The sequence below is a fragment of the Nomia melanderi genome, chromosome 9, assembly GCF_051020985.1.
Source record: "Nomia melanderi isolate GNS246 chromosome 9, iyNomMela1, whole genome shotgun sequence".
Lineage (NCBI taxonomy): Eukaryota > Metazoa > Arthropoda > Insecta > Hymenoptera > Halictidae > Nomia > Nomia melanderi.
In genome coordinates, this window is record NC_135007.1 from 5184147 (window position 1) to 5207625 (window position 23479).

Sequence of the window (23479 nt, forward strand, 5' to 3'; positions counted from 1 at the left end):
TACCTTTCTTCGATGTCCTGAAAGAGTCATCTTTAGGCACGTATTGAATATCGTACACTAAGGTCGTGTTCGCCAACAGTGTTTTGTCTTTGTTAATTTTATAGATGGCGTATTTGAATGCCAGTTCAGATGGACTGTCCTTTTGATCTTCTGTGAAGATCGCTCCTGCAACATCATGGAAAAAATATCCGTTAATGATGGTGTCGTACACACTCAATAGAAGTTTATGTTCTCAGATGCGAAGGTATGAGGTATTGTTTTAAACAAAAATTGAGTCTATGATAGTATAAATCCTCCTTAAATACTATCTTTTAAGTAAATTCATAACGATGTCTAAGTTAGAATAGTTATTATTTTTCTATCAGAATATGTGGGTTCTTAATATGGATCACGTGCCATATTAGATACATATTATTTATGATATTACATATTACTATGTTATATTTTCATTTTATTGTAGCAATTACAGAAATGATAATAATGGAGAAAAATAAATCCAATGCATTGTGTTCACGAAGAATGTAGTTGTCTCGATGTGTTATTTATATATCCAATGTGTAAAAGAAAAGAAATTAACATTTGAAAAAATACATGTTTCTCGTTTTGGAGAGCTTTACAAATCAGGTGTTCTATATTAGGTGCTGTTACCCTATGTCTCGACGTAAGTTGCGGTTGGATCAAATTGCGAACGTTTCACCAATATCCTTTGATTAAATCGTATAACAACTAGGACTGACAAGTTGCGCGGAATGTAATTGCAGGTGGTAAGTATCGTCCCTCAACATAGAAACGTACGGAACTGTGTTTATTCTTACAAGTTCATTGCTTCCCTAAAGCGTGATGAAGCAATATTATCGAAGAAGTACGAAATGGAAAGCATTTCACCTGTGAATTAATACAATTTGTGATTATCTTGTACTGAAACGCATACTAAGTACATACTTATGCTATTATAGGATTTGTGAAAATAATCGAAGGAGCTAACGGTTGTTCTTCTAAAAGTCTACAGGAAAAACACTGAAATGATGGAACAATGAAATTGAAATTGAAAATTTGTGATTTCACACGACAATTGCTCTTTTAAGAAAATTAATTTCGAAATCTACACAAAAGATTGTGTAGTGAAGATAAAGTAATCAAATTTGAATAGTGTACTATGATCAACTATGATCGATGCGACTACTTTGTCATTAATAATTTATTGAAAGATAGAACAATTCTAGGCACATTCTATGCCCATGTCCACTCTAAAGCGTAATAACTGATAACAATAGAACATAATACTTCATTTGAATCGACAGAATTGGGTAATATTTATGCTTCCTAAATTTTGTTTTAAATGATCACCACGAGTGTGACACGTTATTACAAAGCAAAGGGTTGCAGTGTTAACACCTTGGTTAGAGAAAAATTCTATATATATTCTATGTCTACGTTTTCCCTGAAATATAATATTTGATAACAGAAGAATAATATTTAATTAGAATTCAAAAGAATTGAATAATATTTATGTTGGTTAAATTCTATTTAAAACGTTTACCACAAGTCACAGACGTCGATATAAGGCAAGGAATTAAGAACCACTACAAGAGAAAATATTCTCATCAGGGACGCAACTTTCAGGGTTCCGTTGGCAATTACCAACTTCTTCCTGATTATTCGTTCGTCCATCGATCGCGCGACACCATTAATCTCTTGGCATAATGAGGAAACTAGAAGAAAATTTCTTTAAGACTATGCCGGACGATGAACTGGTGGGGACGGTGAACGGAAAGAAAAGAGGATTAAACGTCCATTTCCAGCTCAGAATTTTATACACTCAGCCCCATTCGGTTCTCAACTTTCGCAACCCCGATAATCAATTTTATGCCTCCCGTTTCCGTGATACCTATCCATTTCTATCTCGGTGCGCTCTCGCGGTTCCTCCCTTTCTTTCATTTTTTAATTTACTGCGTACACCGGGTCAGCGAGTTTATTAAGAGTAATCCATCTTCGAGCGGTCAATCTCGAAGTCGAGCCGCTTTAATCTCTTTCCAGTTCGGACGGTCGACTTCCGCGAAGTTTCAGCGCTCCGGCTCCTCACTATCGCGCCACTCGAGACAAAACGAAGAAACAAACAAACATTGGCGACCGATTCGTCTTCTTTGCGTTAACCCCTTCACTCCGACAGTTGGTTAATGAAGTTAGTCACGTAGATGTGGCAGCAAAGTGTTCTTGTGGAGTAGCTACTGTTACGTGCGTACAAAGGTTTGAACATTTTATATCGTAATGATGAAATTATTGTAAGCAATGAAAATAAGAGAAAATAATGGAAACGTTTTTGATCATTTTAAAGGTCGGTGTGGACAGTATTGAGTTGTGTAAAGCCGAAGATAATAAAAAGTATCTTTTTATTGTTGAAAATTATGATTATGTAGTAATATCGCATTTATATTTATTATTATATTAAATATGTTATGCAATAAGATTATTATTATTACTATTATTATATTATTTAAACATTATTTAATTATATAAACTCGCTGGTTAATTTGATAAATATTAAAGAATTCATCACATTTACCAAACTTAGTGGTGATTATATATAACAACCGGCAATTATACATAATCACCGAATTAATCACATTTACCATAACATATATACAACGTTTCGCGGGATCTATACATTCCCGCAGGACCAAAGGAATTAGTTCGCGATACCGTGGACATTCTTCGTCAGCGACTGAGTAAATTCCACGGAATATTAATTTACACGATAAAATTGTCCGCCGGTTACGTGACTGCCGAGAAAGTGAATTTATCCACGTCATGACTGGAACTTCCTTCCCGAGCGGAAGTTCTTTCGGAGACGAATCAATCTCCATCACTCTGGCAAAACGACGCTGACGATAATTGGCTAACCTGAATTAATTGTTTCTAAACGATCCTCCGGCCGGTATACACTCTTCTGCGTCTAATTATCGGTGTAGAAATGATTAATACACTCCCCAGGGTGCCATTTTCATTATGACGGAAAGAATCCTCACTGTCTTAGTGGCGGAAGTGAGGAAAATTCAAAATTACATTCTGTCGGGGAGCCTTTAATTCTTTCAACGGTTCGCATGTCAAATTAACTTTTTGTAAACGAACACCGTCGTAATGGCTACTTCGAGTTTTAATATCTAAAATCGAAAGGTTAATTATGTGGGAATGAGTGTATTGATGAATGACTGTGCGTGTGCATACAGTTTGAATAAATCTTCAATGTATTGGAATATTCTACACTAAATAGATTTTCTATAATATCGATTTTTGCGTTCATGATAAATGAATAGAACATTCCGAATGTATGTGAAGTTAATGCATAGTGACGAAGAATGTTCTAGAAAGCGTGCGAGTAAGATGATTGTATCCGAATGTATGTAACGTATGTGCGATATGATTTTAGGTCCTTGTTTTATGGCGTGTAATAAAAATATTATTTATGCAAATAAAATTCTCTTTCTCTTACAACTATTCACTTTTTATTATACACTTTTTTATAGAAGTGTTGTTAGAAGCTTAATAAATTCTTGTCTATTTTTGTATAAACATTATCTATTCTTGTTGCATGAAATGTTCTGTAACTTTTCTCTTAACACATTAACCACCTAATCGGCGGTCATCAAATTATTCATATAATTAAAGCAATTTTTCTAAGGAACTCTCAATCTTTTAATCTTCTTACATCTCATAGAACCAACAAAATTTGGTTCGTCTCATATGTCACCGAGAAAATTAATTTTTAAGTCTACACGAAAAGTTATTGTGCATATATGGGTTACATAAGGGTCGATGTGTAAATCAAACTCCCCGAAAGTAGCTTATGTAGATGGAAATTTGCATAAAGATTCGCAGTATACTTATTACGTCCGATGACATAATAGTTTACTAGTTAGAATTATTGGACAGTCATTGTGACTGTTAATATATCTGTCATAAAGTAAACTATAACAAATGATCTCGAGCCAAGCGATTAGCTTTACTTAATGACACTCTTCATCCTCCCTCGGATAATTAAAGGGACGTGAATGCCATTTGAGGAAAGCAAAACGAGTTAATTTCCCTCGATAAGCATCAGAATCCAGCATTGTCTGTTTCGATGACATGGTAAACTGGTACTAACGATCGCAACAGTTCTCAGGAGACCTTTTGTCTTCGCCATGGGTTTACGTTTGCGTTGAGTGTTTCAGCAATCATCGTTCAAAGTCGCATTAGGGGATTGAGGCGGTGAACGATAAGCGAGGACGAGTGTGCTGGCATTGGTTATATCGTGATTCCATCGACACGATGAATATCCTTAGGATAGAAACCTCGCCGCTGCACGTGCTAAGGAATAAGATCTTCCTGACTTCTTCAAAGTAAAGCTCCACTTGTATCCAGCGTGGAAATCTCATTTTCGCGAGTATTTAATTTCTTAAGGAATAGAATACTGATCTAAGAAAGGAAAGATATTTTATAACAATTTTTTTAATCCATTACCGTTCACTTTAAAGGGTGGAAAATATATTTCTTGGAGTATATTTTCCAATACCTTAGGAAGTTAGGGAGTTAGAAGAAATAGCTTTTAACGTTGTCGGTTTTGAAACGAAAATTCGAAGAATGAATAAAGAACTTTAGTTTTAACATGACTTTAATTAATTAATCAACATTGGCGTATCCATTTTGTGAGATTCTTGTGTTCCAAGAATTAGATATTCAATGACCCTTAAAATTACGATTACAAAGCGTGACATATTTAACTTTCTTTCATTCTAATATTCTTTTCTTTTAATCATTCCATTACCTTTTCAATAATATTGTTACAATTGTTAATGAACCTAGATTATATTATTACGAAACGTTATTGAAATGCCCCTTACTTAAGCGTTGCTTTCTTTCACTTTCAAATTTGAATTGTTGTTTAACACGTTGAACGCCATGGAGGCCATCGTTGACTCCCAACTAACTCGATTTACTATAGTCCACTCAATGTAACGATGATTAATTGAAAAGAGATTTATATTATACGTGATGCTACTTGATGCGGTGATATTCAGCTAGCTGAACATGCAATAATAATAATGCAATTCAATTAAATGATTTAATATTACATTTTTTACATTTTGTGTACTATTGGCTATGAAATCGTACGTCATTTAACGTGTTAAATACGTTAGCGTGTCGGCTGAGTCGTGGTCGACGGACCGAGCTCAAACGTCTTGGAACTATTCCGCAGTTACTTACCTCTGGCAGAGGTAAGGCTAAGAGAATATACGTCGACACGTTGCCCCGGGCAGCTACTCGATGTCTGACTAATACGAACCCATTCTCCTTGCTCGGTGTGAAGCGAGCCTTACATGATTCCCTAGAGGGAATCGTCGAACACGGCTCGTGTTCCTTAAAGGCTCTCACTTGCGTGCTTTTCAAATCGTCTTGGGAGGTACGCGTGTCGAAACATTTCCTCGGAGGCAAGCAAGAAAGAAGTTTCATTGAAATTGAGGGATTCAGGATGAGAAATGGAGGATCTTACTCTTTGACATCACATTGAATAGAATGAAACGTATCTCGGTAACAAATCCAGCGAACAATTCTTACGATCACTTGAAAAATACTCGAAAAATACTTCATTGGCCATATTGTTTATTGCCATAGGATTTAAAATTCATTTATCGTGTTGCTTATTGAGATTCTACAGAGATTATTGCTTTTCAATATTGTTTAATTTTTATTTATTGAATTTAATGACATATTTTATACATGTAGAATCTTATTATATATTCTGCTCATTATATTGCTACGTAATTTCTTGAAAGTTTTTAATTTTACATAATAGATTGGAATTGAAAAATGTGACGGAACCATTGATGGAAGTAAAATAGAATATGATTAACATTTTTATGAGTGTTACTTTTATTATCGATATTATATAATAAATGAATGCTATTATTATTTATTTATTATGTACTATCTATAATAGAAACTTGAAATAGATTAGAGCTGGTAGACTATGTGGACATGGTCAATTCAGTATAACTCCTTAAGATTCATTGACTGACTTATAACGGTGTCGACAGTGTTCCATCTAGCTAAGGGTTAAACGATTTGGACATTTCATTTTATATGAATATACTACAATTGTTAATCCAAGGTTTAGATTTTCCTATCCTCTTTACAGTAATAACAACAAATTGGAAACTAATACGGAAAATAATTGTTTCATGTTAAATAGATTACTGGTTGGATGCGGTAGAAGTCGTTTAATTCGGATTCAAATACAATGTAGTGTATGCAAAGTCATAAAAATTTAAGCTACTATTTAATTGGTCATAGATATTTTTATAAAATGTGAAAATTTTTGTTAAAAATACAGAATGTACGAATGGAATACTTTCTTAATCCTGAAATTTTGTTTTTAATAAACACAGAGAGAATAATTCAGGAAATGAACATTATATTATAAAGTTTTTCGATGTGTAAACAGTAAAGTTAAAATTTCTTTACAATGCACGCGCCGTGAAATTAATTTTAGTGATAACGTTTACATACCCATGTAAAAAAAGAGAACTTTATCAAATAAATAGTTCAGAAGATTAAAATTTTGATCTGCTCGGTCATATTTCAATTTCAGTAAAATCCCTGACGTATTTAAAAAGCGATTCGTTGTATAATATAGCCAGTATTTTTTGTACAGGATTTTACAGTATTTTAAATGAAATACGAGGCAGCTTAAATCTTCAAAAAACAGTACTGCACTTTCTTGAATTCAGTGCATTTTTATAAGTCATTAATACTTACTTAATCTGTAACCTATTTACGATTATTATGGAACATTTAATCATTCAGTATTTGATATTTCAACAACTCTTTCCTAAAAAGAGAAATTCTAACTTCACAAATAAAAAATGCAAGACGATAGATATTCAGAAAAATCTAATAAATTAAAATACTCAGAAATATTTATTATTTCCAATGAATTAAAGTGTTTATGGTCTCTGAAATTACAAATGCAACCAAAAATTTAACTTTATAAAACACTTGAAACTTATCACCATTTTGTAGTATCACTAACAATTTTAAAAAGTGTTTCCTATTACGTCTCAAGTGCTTCACACTATATCTAACAGTACACCGTCCACCGTCATTTAATTATTCAAATTATGTTCAAAATCGTGTTATGTAAACAGAATCCTGATTTACGTACTATTTCGAAATATTTGATCAAAAATCTTAACCCCTGGCCCAACAGCATGTCTTTGTAAACTTTGATCGATCTAACTACATTGTTCTTAATAATTTATTGAAAATAAAAGAAAATTCCAGTATTTTTCTATGTCAACGTGTGCTTTAAGGTATAATCATTGGTAACAGAGGAATAATATGTAATTTATATTCAAACAAATTAAATAATATTTATGTTTGTTCAATGCTACTTGAAATCTTCACCACGAGTCTGACACAATACTGTAGGGCAAGGGGTTAACGAATATAAGTATCACTTAATTCTTTCAAGTCCGAATCGAATATTATTTTTCTATTATCAATTATAATACTTTAGAATAAACGTAGACATACAATCAGAATAGAATTATTTTTTTCATCTAACGAGGTATGAATAGTGAAATAAATAGTACTGCCGAACGCAGTTATGAAAGAAATCACAATGCAAGGAATTAATTTCTCCTATGGACAACTCGATATAGTCTAATCAGCGTCCCAGGGTAATTTACACAAGTGAAAAAACGTAATGGTATAAACACCTCTCAAGGGAATGGCAAAGTGTTTCCTTCCACCATTGTTTCCTTAAATGAGCAGGATATTGCATCCGGCAGTACGCGATGTGCCAACGAGATATATAATTTATATAAAATTTTCGCGTTTATTTATTCAAGCTTGGCAATTTAAATGCAACCTCTATACCCCTGGCGATCTAGCATATAATATTTTACGCGTCGTCCATTCGTTGAATGCATTACCGGTGAAAAAAGAAAGAAAATGGAAAAGCGAGCGGACCCCGCATGCGGGTGAATCGTTGTTAATTATCAACGATGTAGAATATATTATCTCTCGATCGGTTATTTTCCGATGCAATCGGGGACGCAGGACATCGTTGTTGTTCGTATTCGATGTTGACTCGTCGCTTATGAATGGTAATCGCTCGAATGCGCGCGTTTCCTGGACAAATTTTGATTACCGGTTGCGATTGATAGCCGGGCGAACGATTCAATAATTAAACGGAAATGAAATGAACGTGATCAAACGCCTCGATCGTTACAGTCAAGTCTGCGAATAAGTTACGATGTTAACGCTGAAACCGTTCGTGTTTTATCTGTGGCAAGATTCGACCGTTAACTTGCGAAAACAAATTGTAAACTGAGATTCCGTAATAAGTGATCGCCAAATGTAAACGAAGTTCGGGAGTTACAAGTTAAAAATGTAGTTTTATTTTGGCAGTCTACAAATAATGTAGTTTTTTCTACTACTTCGTAAGTTTTTTTAACGTTATTTCGAAAATGGTATTAAAAATTCATCGGAAAATGGGAAAATGTATTTATTTTAATTATAAATATTAATTGTTTAGACTAGAAATTAGCATGGCAGGCAACGTTACTTATAGGATAATATAATGTTTGACGTTTTAGCAGAAATAGTCATCCATCATAAGGTGTGCAGCGATTTTTTAAGGCGATCAAGATTTCTTCTTTTAACGAATATTAGAAAAATTATAGGAATAAGTAGTTTGTGAAACTGAAATTTATTTCAATTTTCTTTATGAATGATTTCAGTAAATTAAAAGTAAAGCAAAATTGTAAAGTAAAATTGTATGAAATGTTGTTAACATTTAAATTGTGTTAATTCTTTTGAGATTTTTATATTAATAATATTCCACTTGTTGAAATAAGGATTATTATCGTGTTATATATATTTATCTAATTAGAACAATGTAGTAAAATGTAAATGCAATGTAGATTGAATAAATAATGACTGTGTCAATTTGCACTGTACACTGAATTCTGCAACGAGAACAAGGGTTCCAAATTTTACTTCACTTGAGAGTTTTCGGGGGAAATAGCTGCACTGTTTTCCCAGACTGTAGAAGTTCAGTACAGTTTCAAAGTTTTCGGTGACTTTAATTAAATTTCTTTGATTGCTACATGTCTTTATTTTGCAGCAGAAATTTTTTTTTTCTTGTAATTTATGAGGTGATAATGTAGATGCGGCCTTTAATGACGTAATTCTGTCGCTTAAAATCTCTTACTATACTATTTCTACATAGTAAAATGTCTTTCCAATTCTTATAGCAATATTTTATAATTAATTATTACTTACCTGTTGTAAAATTTTTAAAAAAGAAAATTGAATAACAGATTTTTTAATTTTTCTAGAGATGGAAAATATATCTGTACGTAATTAGTCAATCTTTTATTTACAAAATTAAGTTCCATCAAATCAATAACGTTCGAAAATTATTAAGTTGGGTCACATGCACAATAATCGGTACTTGTCTAAAAAGTGTGAATCTTTCCACTGATAATTTCATTAGACAATCACACATTTGATAATACTTACTATATTATTTATACGATAATATTGAAAATTGTTTCTATACTCATTATTAACCACATGCGGTAAAAGCCAGATGCAATTTCGTAACACGAAGGTGAAGTACGCTGCGTACACATTTAGTTACTTATTGATAACTCGATTAAACTAGCTGTTTGACATCTATATATCATCCATTTAACTTGGAGCAACTCTCGTTCCTCCCCGGATTGAATTTTGTCGAAACACATTACGATCATTTAATTATAAAATGCTTTAAACAAAGGTATAACATTGTTTGCCGCTATAACTTTTTACTTGAATTTGCTTCCACAAAGTGAAAATCGATAGGTTTCATCGCATGCAAAGTATTCAATTGATCGTATCCTTTCTTTTTGTTTTTATTCATTTCCCCTTTGAAAAAAATACCAAGAACACTCGATGATAAGCTTTTAATAAACTGATCGCTTATAAGAGTATCGCTACTATTTCTGCCATCTTTTTGATGCACAAAACAACATACAAACAGCATTATATTCAAAAGTTCCGTACATTCTGTACCCTTTCATAAAAATAACCTGAAGAATTGGATTATCATTTGCATTTACAGTTCATATCTTTCTTTAAAAAAAGAAGCAAAGATGGCAATCGAAGAACTGTTAGGAACAATAACTCCTAAAGGTACCGTTTAATTCCCATCCCACCGTTCTCATACAAACGGTCATTTTATTTGAAACTTCTTATAAACCTACAACATCGAGATTCCAATTGAGAAAACGATTTTCCTTTTGAGCGCGGCTTGCCTTCAAATACCAAGCTACTCTGAAAAATGTAGGTTAGAAATATTCGCGTGAAGATCGTTTAAGGAGGGTGCTGAGGGCAAGAAAAGGCGGGAATCAATTACAAATTCATGGGGCCGAATCGCGGGAAGTCAGACGCCGAAGAGAATTCAGTGGCCCTTTCAGCCACGAAGAATATCTCCGATCGAATCCTGTTCTCCCTGTGATTTCTTGCCGGTTCTACGGCATACAAAATGTATAAGCATTGAATTTTCCATTAAACACGCTCTTGAAATATCCCCCTTTCAACAGAAGGGCGGCAGGTGAATGCGTTCCACAGCGTCGCGGAAAGAAATCAGAGGGACAGGGAAGAAAAGGTAGGCGGAATAAGAAGCAAGAAGTCCCAACGATAATAAAGCTCCTTATTCCTCGCATTATTCAAATTTTTCAGGAGCTATTCCAGTCCGCGCGGCAGCCCCGCTTTGAGCAGCGATTCCGACTTGAGCAGTGATGACCAAGAACTGCCGCGAGACAAGGCAGAGAGAGAAACCCCTTTTGAATCGAGGGATCTTCAATAAGAATCGGCAGGCATCTATTCTCCAGAGGCGCGGAGAGCGAACGTGGAAACGTCCATTTTCACGGTGGTCGAGGCGACAGACTGTCTTCATGGAACTCGTAAATGATCCGAGACGACCCATTGAATTTCTGTTAAGTTCGTTTTGCGCGATGTCCTTCGCTTTGCCACGAGATGCGCCGTTCTTCCTGGAAGAAGTCGCCTTTAATCGGTGTCTGGCTGGCTTTTTGTGATCATGATCCCCCGTCATTAGCGGAAGATCTTGTGGCCAGTCTACTTTTTCGGTTCTTTGCCCTCTCGCGGCGAACGTTGAGATTACGTGAATCCATACAGGCCGTCGTCGCCGAGCTGGCAAACAACTGAGCCTGTGAAAATGGCCGCCAGTCGCGAAAGAAAGCGCGACCCACGTCGTAGCCGAGACAAAGTTAAACAATCCAACTCTCCGACGGATCGCAGCATAATGCCTTTTTTTGTTAGGACGGTTGCGAAATTAACATTGCCGATAGCTGACATATTGGGACGCATGTTCCGAATTGTTTTGCCTCGGCTTCTCTATTTTTTTCGCGTTAAACATTAAAGAGAAGCGTGCTTATGCACCATAGAGAACACGTGACTTTGGAAATTGTCCGAGGAATGGCATTGTTTTCAACATGTGGCACTTATACATGTTTCTACGCTTTGATAGGAAAAATACCTTCTTTTTCATGGTATAAATGGAACTTTTTTGTGTGCACTGGTGGAAATATTTGTTGCTTGTATGAGGCACTTGAAGAGAATAGTTTAACCCTCTGTACTAAAGTGACACATCGATGTACTAGGTTAAATTGATTTATTCAATTTTTTACCGCAAAATGACGAATGAAATTAAATATTTAATCAACTTAAACTTTTATACAAGCAAACGTAAACGTCCAATGCCATTGTAAATTCGAAGTTACAAAATATAGGTTGATATTTATTAATTTTATACTGCATAAATTTTGTTATAGTCACGATAAAAAATTCGGCTTATAGAGGATTAAATAAATTGAATGTACTGTAAAATGATTAATTATTTACAATCAATTAAAGTTATTCATATAACGGGTTTGGTATTTACAAGTTACGTCTTTTTATAGTTATGCAATTGTATATGTAAAATAATTATCTTTTTTCAGTTTCACTGAAATATTCAATTAAATTTCTATTAATGTTACTTGCCTTCATCTCTATAATAAGTATCTATTATAAACGGAATATTTTTAATATTCATTTTAACATCCAAAATATCTTCTAAAACGTAGATGCGTCATCAGAACTGGAACTACAATAAATTTTCTCAACTCGATTAATATGCCAGCAATTACGTATTTTTTCCAGATATGAATAAGTTATGACGCTCAGAAATCATTGAAAATATGTAGAATTTTGTTGATGCACAATATAGAATATGTAAACTATAAAGGATTATGCAGAAGTAATGAGGATACATTATACAGATCGCAATATGTAAAATGTACCAGAATAAGTTCCGAAATTACGTATACATAAATAAATCGTAACATTTTCGTAATGTGCATTTCACAAATTATAATTGTATTTTACATATTTCAATTCTTTCTGTGCACTCTGATATATTTTGCGTTCATTACAATTCATTGTGTACGTTTAAATTCGTTCTTCATATTTCTCATATTTCGATGCGTTCGAGATGTATTAATATATTTCCTTGCATTGTACAATACCCGCATATATCCTCTGTTTTCGTGTGTTCGATTTTTTGTATTTTGTGTTTGATTTCTACCTGTTGTGCAAATCCTGTACACTTTTTACTAATTTTATGTTTATTTTCACGTACAGATTCGTCATTAGTATTACCCGAAAGTTAACTGGGTACGATACGAGGAGTTTACAAAATACGCTTACACAGTTTCCATTTTTGCAATAAAATGTTTTTGTGCGAAGGTATTCAGTCTCCGTTATATTATTCACGTGAATGCATACACGTTTTCGACAAATTTATATAACATGTATATTTCACGTTCATAAGCATGGGTAACCTAATCAATAATAAACATTCTTTTATACATATTAGTATTTCTAAAATTATTGTATCAGCTTAACCAATGAGTATTCAAATTGAATTAATGTTCAAAAGTTCGAAATCGAGGGAAGAATGTATTAGCCATTACTTTATAATTAAAAACAGTTAGTTTACTATTTGTTGAGTAAAAGATTATCAGAATTCAAGTTCATCCATTTATTCTTGTTTCAATAATAAAAAGTAGAAAACATTTTTCAACAAGTGATCAAATACCTTTAAACAGTAACATGTGTATGTATATTTAACATTGAACATACCGACAGTTCGTATATACCGATTTCTACTGTGACCAGTCAAATACCTAATTATAAAATAAAGGTAATAAAATTACACGATAGAATGTTTTCTTATTGGAATCAGAAGGAACAGAAGCAAGGGCAAAACTTGAAGAACTATTTAACCCTAGATAACTAAACATTCGTCTAAATACATTACTGACCTTCGCCACTTTTACGAATTTGAATTAGGGAGCACGATTTCAATATATGCCAACAGCGTAAATTTTACTTTGGAACGTTTTTCTATTTTTTAATTAAAAAGTAATAATAATAGATACCTTAAGTTGTTCTATTTTGTTTGAAATGAATAGAAGAAATATAAAAATATTCATGTCTTTAGTAGTAGTCTATAAATCGAATGTTTAATTACAGAGTAACACTAATTTAAGTATACTTATCTACAGTTAACCGGACAATATTGGTATTGATATAAAATTTAATGAACAAAGTAAAACGCAGAATTTTAAATCAAATGTTAAAATAGACCATCTCACCGGTTGTGATACGTTTAGTGTCAATTAGATTAATTCATTTCCGAAAATATGTTCACACGTTCCAGAACACCCAAAAGAAATCAAATTCCTTCTGCCTTCACGATATACTTTCAGGCCAAAATTCATTTCCTCTCCGATATACAGTTCGGCAGAACAGTCTTTATAAAATAATAATAAATTTTAAAGGTATGGGAATCTTGTAGACGTGAGTCAATTTGGAAACGTGTACGAAACTGAAATTGTGAGCCAGCCAAGCGGATCGATCTCAGTCATCTTGACCGAGTTTTGGATGAGAGCCACTTACCCCGCGGAACCGGTAATCTGACGGGGAAACGCCTTAAAGCACATTAAGCATTGAAACTCGAAATTCGACCCGCTGATGGAAGTAATTCTGCCGCGGACCACTGCCTGGAGCTTGAGTTATCACTATCACGGACCGTGGTGCCCAAGGGAAATACGAACGGCGGCCCACGAGTCCGATAATACGACCCAACATAAATGCAGTTGAACGGACAATTATACGGATTTATCAGCCATGGATTATTGTCTCATGGATTAATAACTAATTACGTTGTGACATGGGTTGCATCCTGGACGAGTACGCAGAGGAACTACGGATGTTTGTAGTCGGGTGACGAGATTGACGCGAATCATCGAGGTGATCGAATGATGAACTCTGTTTTATACTTGGTAATGCGACGATGGCGATCTCTTGGTTGATGAGAATATATTTTTTAAGATGACGGTTTTGAAATGTGTATAATGCTCGTAGAATATTTTAACCTTTAAATTATTGGACTTTCTTTGTTTCAATTTAGAATGAAATCGAGTTTGAATGAATGACCAGATGTGAATTATAATGAAACGCTTGAATGGTAGAATAATGCCTACTTTTTCGTCAAGCAACTGATTTATTTCGTAATTGTAGATATTAAGCTATCATTCGAATGGATAAACATGTAATTCAAGCGATTTGTTTGGCCTGGGATACTTTGAGATGTATTATCGTGTTGCTAGTGTAATGGTTGATAGGTGATATGTTCATTATATATTTAAAAAATTAGTTAATTATTTGGTTTAATAAGTGTACAGTGTAAATTATATTGGTTTTCAAAAAAATTCAAACTAATAGATGTATATACATTTTTAATAAATCGTGGTAACTTATAATTGTGAGATGAAACTACTTTCCAAGGTTTGATCACTGAGCTTGTATTCAAATATGGGAAAAGGCTAAGAAAAAGGTATTTAAAGAAAAATATTTTTTAAAGATTGATTTTGTTATATTAAAATGATGGGAAAGGGCATATTGAAGTAGAATATTACTCAGGTTTGATATTCTATAAATACCCTATCGTACAGTTTTACGTAAAAGAGAATGTTGTGAGCCAAACCGTATGCTATGCGAAAGTGTTGCATACTTAAAAAAAGCGGAGTGTGAATGAAGAATGTTTGGGGCACAGCAGGCAGTTCTGAGTGGATGAGCTTCGATTTATTGTTGTAGGTCTACAGAAAACTACGCAAGAGAATAGGAAGAAGAACGAGAAAGATGAGGAGAGTAGAAGAGGGGAAGAATGAGTACCACAGATAGAAATGTTTTAAAAATTAGAATGAATACATTGTTTCTACCGCAGACACATTACTGAAATTGCTAGGAGTATTATGTATCGATCATAAGTACGACGTTTCTTATAATGAAAAATTCGAACGCCAATGTACACATTTAATCTCAAAATTATGTAACTTTTATTAACATTATTTATTAACATTAATTTCTACATGATAAGAAAAATGGTCTAGGAACTGTAATTACCGCAAAAATGAGCGATTTTATATAAAATCCGTTTCCATTTAATTTTAATTTAAAAGAATTATTTAATACATTCAATATATTTTACATTCAGTGACTTCATTGAAGACTTCAGTAAATAAATTCATATATAATTGATATTGACCGTAAAGGTTCAAATCTGAAATCTATACGATCCTTCAAATATTTCTGCACTTGTCTACGTGAAAGCAACTACATTTCTGAATTAATTGATAAGAGTTCATCTGTATAATCACACTGATGCAAAGAATGTTTAAAACGCTAAGCAAAGATTAATTCATTTCCTAATTAATACAAACTTCAACTGAATGTTTGTGCCATGAAAAATCGCGTATTTGATTGTACGCCTTTATGGAATACGATTACGCAACGACCGTTGATATCTTGAATTCCAGTCTACGTGAAACGTGAAATTGTAAGAACCCAATACAAAAGGCGCTATCGCGAAACAACGCTAATAAAGCATCGCGAAGGGGTATAATTAGCTTAAAATCCGGGTACACTGGAACGATAATCGTAACGAGCCGGAGCTGCAATTACGTGGCTCAACGTGAAACCATAATAACAAGTTTCGAGATTTCGAGGAGGAACTTCTTATCGTTGTACTAGCCCCCTGCTGGCTGATAGCTCATCCTCGGCGCCAGAATCGTTGGATGTTACTGGCACGGTAACTCATTACTGTGTACAATACTTTTTAGCGGAACACAAATAAATCGTTTCAGTACTGACAATGAAACTGCCATTACAGTTGCCCGAAAGCTTGACGGTCTAACTGCATTTGCAAAACTTCAATCGATTCGATTGATCGCTTCATAGTTCCTGCGTTAAAGCGTCACATGTTGTTTTTGTCTATTTAAAAGTGGTTTGTAGGGCAGAGAACGTATTCTGTGCATCAAAATTATTTAAACAGTAAGTTCTCATGTTTATAAATTTATAATAAATTGGTTACAATTTATGTCATTTCTCCATTCCTTCCTCCAATATAAATGTTTATTTCATTCAAATTCTCTAGTACATTTATACTTTGTGTTTAACAAAATATGTTAAAACATTGTTGACCGGTCACGAGTTAACTCGTGTTTGCACTTACATTAGCTATTCCAATTTTTGAAACGCAGGCCAATATAGAATATTGCAAAAGCAAAATATTCAAAGTTATTTAAAAGATATGTCCAAAGTTTCATTTCAATTCATTATGTATAAATGCAATACATTGAAGTTTATTTAGATTGTTTTACTTTTATATCTAATTACTTTTATATCTAAGTAATAACCGGTGCCATGGGATAGCTATCCCATTAGAAACTTCTGCGTAAAATTGTCGACCAACAATGTGTTGATAGAAAAATTGTTAATTATATTAAAGAAATTACCTTTAGTCAAATAATAACATCGAGTACCCTATGTTTCGAACATCTCGTTGCTGATCGCAGATTATAACAAGAGGAAGCTTCTAACTAAATAGAATTTGTTGCCAAAGATTCTTTAAAACTCTAGTATTTTCTAAAACTCCGCTCCTCTCGTTTGGACAAAATTTTCCGTAAATTAACGCGTCTCTGTTGATTACCGCAGAGCTTTCGAAGAAGGCGGTATCTTAAGAATCAAGCGGCCACCTTCCGAGGAGCTGAAGAGGGCCCAACAACCCCTCGTTTTCTGTGGACTGCTACGCAACTTCTGCAACTCCGCTAATTACGAGTTCGACTTATCGTTGTCCGTAATCCGGCTTCCTCCCCTTTGCCGTCTTCCTTTCTTCAATCCCCGGGTCGAGCAACTTTCTCGTTCTTGGGGTTATGTCTACGCTGCGTGCACCGAAAGTTTTTCCACGAGAACATCATTTCAGTCATTGTTTGCTTCTTCGCTGTTTTCTTCCTGTGAACTCGTTACTAGCGTCCGAACTATGAACACCGCGACTTCTGTCATGCAAATTGTGTTCTTCAATTTAAAATTTCTGCCTCCTACAAGACTCATGTCACTTTTTCCTGGTTTCCTTGCGACATAGTTGGACAGCACAGAATAAGGATACATTGGATGCAGATTCGTAGTATTGTCATTATGTTACCTTGCATTTTCCACGGGCAGTGTAAACTTCTCTTGGTTCCTTATTTTTTAGGTTAACTTTATACATATTGGTCTACCGGAAAGTTCTGTCCAACAATGTTATCTCAGGTTTCCGAAGATGAGTCATTCTATAGAAATGGAATCCATAAATTAACATCACGTTGGGAAGAGGTCGTTAGTAACGTTGAAAATGGTATTGATAATTAAATTTTAATAAATAATTAAAAATATATTATTTTCTTTTAACTCAAAAACATACGGAACTTTCCGGTAGACCAATACATTGTTTTCATGATGATTTTTGAGGGTTATAATTATTATTTTACAACTGGATAGGAAAGCATTTTACATTCGAAAATGAGTTGGAAATGTAGAATATGAATTTTTTATATGGAACTGCGTTTCTTATTTTCTAATCATTACCTATGTAAATTCAGAAAGTAAGTAATGTAAAAAAATATTTGAAATTAAGGATAGTTGTTGAGAAACAGTTTTATAATTAGATCGTGATAACAAATATGTTGTGTAATTGTACTGTGCCAATATCAATTGTAAAGGTGTATTATCACGGTACATACTATTAGTTTCTAGTATATAAACGTCGTCAATAAATACCGTCTATAAAGCGGTACACAGCGCAGGCAGCAATGTCATGTGGTTATTACATTGAGGTTATATGAATTTGGAGGGGGGATTGCGCATCCCGTGCACTTTAGCGTGTTGAAGGAACGACAATCCACGTGTAAATATACGTATCTGAAAAGCCAGAAATATTTTCTTCGTATATAAAGATTTAATTTCCTTTCAAAGATCTCCGTACATTTGTAGATCATTTCAAAGCAACTAAAAATCAAACTGTAGAGGAAGTGGCGAAGGCGAACAAAATGAATTATGGAAATATTTTCCTCAACACTATTTACTGACGTCGGTGTCGTGGAGATTCGTGAGGACGTCGGTAACGCGCACAGAAGAATGAGAGTCGCTAAACTCTCGTCGGAAAATATATACTAGCGCGAAGAAAGAAAGAAAGATGGAAAAGTAGGAGAAGTTCGACACGAAGAGAAAAGATTCGAAAGACAGAGAGGAAGAAGGATAACGGTGAAACGGCAAGTAAAGAGATGTGTAAGAAAGAATGGAAAGTTTCCAGGCCTGCAAGGGCCTGTCCGTTGAACTGGGCAGTTCCGAGCGAGGCCTGGAAAACCTTCGTCTGGTCGCCAAATATGTGATTGCGCGAAGCAGACTCGCGCGGAGGAACAGTTATAACGGTAAACGTGAAAAAGAAAAAACCAGTGGCGTAAGGCAGCTTTTCAGCCGCCACAAAACAATAGCTAAGGATGGTTTATTAGGATTTCATTAGCAATTTCATTCATTAATTTTAGCTGTAGTATTTATTAAATGCATCATTTAATCTTAATTACTTAATTACTTGGATACATTTACATTTAATGAACTTGAACTATACTTTATATTTGAATATTTATTTCACATGAATTGAGAGTTTAAAACATCAGTCGTCATAATTAAAAACTGCTTATTAGCAATTTTTATAATTCATCAGTTGATCAAACCTGATTATTAATACCGAAATTCATGGCGATGAAATGTTATTTCGCACTTGATTGAATATTGAAGGTATTGTTTATTATAAATCGCTGCAATTTAAGCAAATTGTTCATTCAGAGCATTAATCTCTTGTGATTTAATATGAAACCCGACCTATTATGATGATTTCAAATCGAAACTAATAAATGTTAGAGTTATTCATTTTCTAAGAGTGAAAATAAGATCCTACTCTTTTATCATCATTATTTAAATGTAGAACAAACTGAATCTACAATAAATATCAATTTTCTCCAGCAAATCATAAGGATTAGTAAAATTTTCAAAATTCATTTCCCAACAACAATCTCGAATACACAATCTTTTGTAGGGGAAAGAAAAAACATATTTTCTGTCAATTTTACTTATTGATGATAATTAAAATAATCTTAGCATTTATTATATTAGTTCCAGTCTATACATCAAGTATCAATAACCAACGTAACCCTTGTCACTGCTCATTGACTTCGCCAAAGTATTGAACGCCGATCGATGTAACCTCACGAGGTGTTCGGGCAGATACACCGAATTATCGATTTCAATTTTACTACCCTTTGGTTCACGAAACTTGATCGATTTGTGATAAACTGTGGCACGGGGAAAGACATTCATGGAGTTATTGGCAAAGTGTGGAAATTGGACAGATCGAGTTTGCCGCGTTTATGTTTCACCTAAAATTAAACGAAGAAATCTCGCGGCAGTCACGAGGAATTATACCAAGCTGAATAACACGGCTTTCTGTTCGGAAAGTTTGAAAGCCGTGCAATACCGCCTTTGACAAATTAAACTGGATATACCTTCGACAAACTTAACCATTGCGGTACGGTTGTTGGGGCGTGCGCAAACTTGTCAATTTCAATCTTGTCTACTCCGACGACTTCCCAATTTCGATGAGGCGTAATCAACGCCCACCAGCTCGTGAACATTACGAACTGCTCGAACAACGCTATCGGAATCACCATTGATCTAATTAGGTGTATCGGTAATAGATTGAGTGTACCGAAGTTCAGGCCCCCATTTGGATTTGGTCTGATAATAGAGGACGAAATGAAATTACGTTATGATGATCGGCTTTTAGCTTTGATGCGCTTGTAACATGCTCAAACATTTCTAATCTTAAGAATAATATGTGTGTTATCAGTAGATCGCGGATCTTTGTGCAAATTTCAGTTCTTAAGAATAAAAGATTGTAAGATTTATGTGTTGAATATTTTTTATATTTTTTCGTATCGTACGCATTCTGTTTAATTTCCTGTAAATGCGTAAAAATTCATAGGCTAGTTTTAAGACATTATTTATTAAAGAAATAAAGAATATATTAAGAGCTTCATAATTTGAATTTTTGAAAACTTGTTCTTTATATAAAACCTTGAAAAAGAGAAATATCTCTGGTTTTCAGTCTAATATGTAATTTTCTCTATAATGCAATGATAATGTGAGTATTCACTAATAATTATCCAGTGGACAAAGGAATTATGTATTCATTGTACGTGTCACTTTACTGTAAATTTTATGAAGGTGAAAGTTCATTAGCACAAAGCAGTATTTGCTTACCTTTTAATCATGTAAACTGAATAATATGTATTCACATTGGCGAAATGCAAAGTTATTGTTTCGAGTTCAATGCCGAATAAAATGAAATTACACTCGTATTTAATTGAAAAATGTGCGTTAAATGTTCTTTTACAGTACTTTTCGAGAAAACAGTTCCAATTAAACTAAAATATTTTGATTCTCTGAGAAGTTTTCGAATCATCGCTATGGAATTAACGTGGTTTCTTCGGTTCCGCGGATGCTGAGACTGTCAACACATAATGGGAGGAGTTTTAAGGGTTGTTCCTTCATTTCTTAGACTTAATACTAACTTCAATAATTATTACTTCAATTTATTATTATTCTTATTCTTTAGCTGCGCTTCGTTAAAATACCATGTCGTTCCGCCTATAGCAAAAACAACCATTAAACTTTTTCTAGCCTTCGTCAGCTATTCTTGCTTATGTGGGCACAATTTGTTTGCAATTAAAACGTTATGTTACGAACTTTCCTTCAAAGAGACATTATTCATGGTCTTGAATTTTTCAATGCCTCATATTTCCATATGAAATATCAGCTCGATACCATTTTATTTTCCAATTCTTTGATCTGTGAGCATCAAGTAATTCATATAAGATAGATTATTATAGTGATTTAATTATTTTTTACAATTGGTTTCTACTTTTTCTTTCAATTCTGTATTTAGAATCATACCTTTAATTGTAATTATTGATATCTTGTAACACGAATGTTGGATACATTGTATTTTAATCACTGAGATTAATAACAAATTCATAAATCATTAAAATATATACAGTAACGTTGTTTTTACATAGGTTAATCTAAAAAATGTTCATTTCTTAAGAAAATGGCAGTTCCTCGAACGAAGGTTTCCATTTTATAATATTTTTGTGAATTTTAGTCCTTAATTTTCAGGGAATATTCTTAACATATTAAATACTGAAAATATATAAAGAATATCAATTTCTTTGATATTACCTGATGTATTTCTCTCTTAAAGGTCTGGTAATACGAGACCTGAAAATATCTTCTTCATATTATGCGGTACTAATTTATGTGTATATTGATCGAATGAATCATGTTATGCAGCTCAAGCTCCAAGGAACCCTTAGGCAATTAAGGTACATCAAGTATTTTATATTAAAAATGCAGTTTGAAATTTCCACGCTTGCCGTGTATGGGAACATACATCGCATAATGAAATTATTATATTCGTAAAAATGAATGAAGCCTTCGTTTCATTCCTATTGAAAGTAAATAATTAATCTTGTTACTTAGAGTTCTGTTTAATTACTGATTTTATCAATTAATTTTGCAAAATATAACTCAGTTTGCAAAAATACCTTTAGTATAGTCATTACTATACAATAAATTCTTACGAAACAGTTTGTAAGAATAAGGGTAAATTGTACAGAAACTCACTTTTCTTATCACGCATTTCGTTGCAGAAATACTAACCTAAAATTACATCAACTTTTAATCGGATTCTCGTCACACATGTGCAAACGTTACAACTGCATGAAGTCTGCAATTCAGTGATTTGTACTCAGCTTAAACGTTGCAATCCAGGAGTAACGCGAAAAGAGGAAGGAGGTCCGGTTAATATAGAGTTTACGATCCTCAACTTTTTTGTGGGACAGGCAAGCTCGACGAAAAAGTTCGTCGAATTCTCTGTCCATGAGGAGAAATTAGTCAGAAGTTTGCAACGGGTGTGGATTAATGCATGGTGAAATAATTCAATGGCATAAATCACGGAAGTTCCCCGTGGAATCGTGAGACCGTTGTAGCCCGGTAATTCAGGCTATCCGTTAGTATCGGGAAATTCCGTTCTTCGAATATCCATGCCACGTTCCGGCGATTAATAAAAATTAAGAGGACACTGAAAGGGACGGGAATTTGCTCGCATGTCTATTAAACTCGACGCGAAGACGGCGGAACCTCGCCGACTCGTTACGGTAACAAGGTAATATATTGAGCGAATAGCGAGCCTCGCGTTATTTAAACTCGTCGAATTTTGAACAGTTGCAAGAAATTCGTGTTTCTTCAGCGAACACTGCGAATTCAATGAAAAGCGTACACACCTTGAACGATGGATAACAGAGTTGATTTAGTACGGGCTTTCAAATAATGTTTTCGTTAATGTTTTTCTAGATTTCAGGAGAACAATGGTAATTACGTTTAACAACTGAAGTTTGAAATGTTGTCAATGTATAAAAATCTGTATCTTATTAGTAATACGTGTTTCTTTAATTTTAAAAATTACAGTGTAATATGAGAATACAGAAGCAGAAGGAGAGATTTACTTTGAAATATACACAGAAAGAATATGAAGGGAATTGGAAATAACAGAGAGTATTGAACGATAGAATGAAATTTTCTTCCGTGAATGAATTTTCTATCAGTCTGGGAATATTAAAATTTGTGAAGGATATGAAATGTTTCTGTGAGATTAAAATACAAAGAATTTGTCAAAGATGAAATTACAGTTGCACGGGAATACGATAATTAAAACTTTCCAGAATATAAAAATAATTCTTTTCAATCACTAATGGACACAAAAGACAACACTTTCATTTCTGTAGTAAGTATTCTTTTAAACAAAAAGATTCAAATTATTTAATAAAAAATTCCTAAAAATCATAAAAACTACTAATATTCTTCTCACCATTACCACTTAAAATCTTTTCAA

General features: G+C 33.7%; 1 protein-coding gene across 8 annotated transcripts in view; it reads right to left on the minus strand.

Annotated features, from left to right (window-relative positions):
• The window catches only part of LOC116431336 (glutamate receptor ionotropic, kainate 2), a 277385-nt gene that overhangs the window by 121943 nt on the left and 131963 nt on the right, over nt 1-23479 (minus strand). For all 8 annotated transcript variants that reach the window (XM_031986602.2, XM_076370455.1, XM_076370456.1 and 5 more), the window contains exon 3: nt 4-165. In XM_031986602.2, coding sequence (XP_031842462.1) covers nt 4-165 — 162 coding nt within the window. The remainder of the gene's footprint in view (nt 1-3; nt 166-23479) is intronic.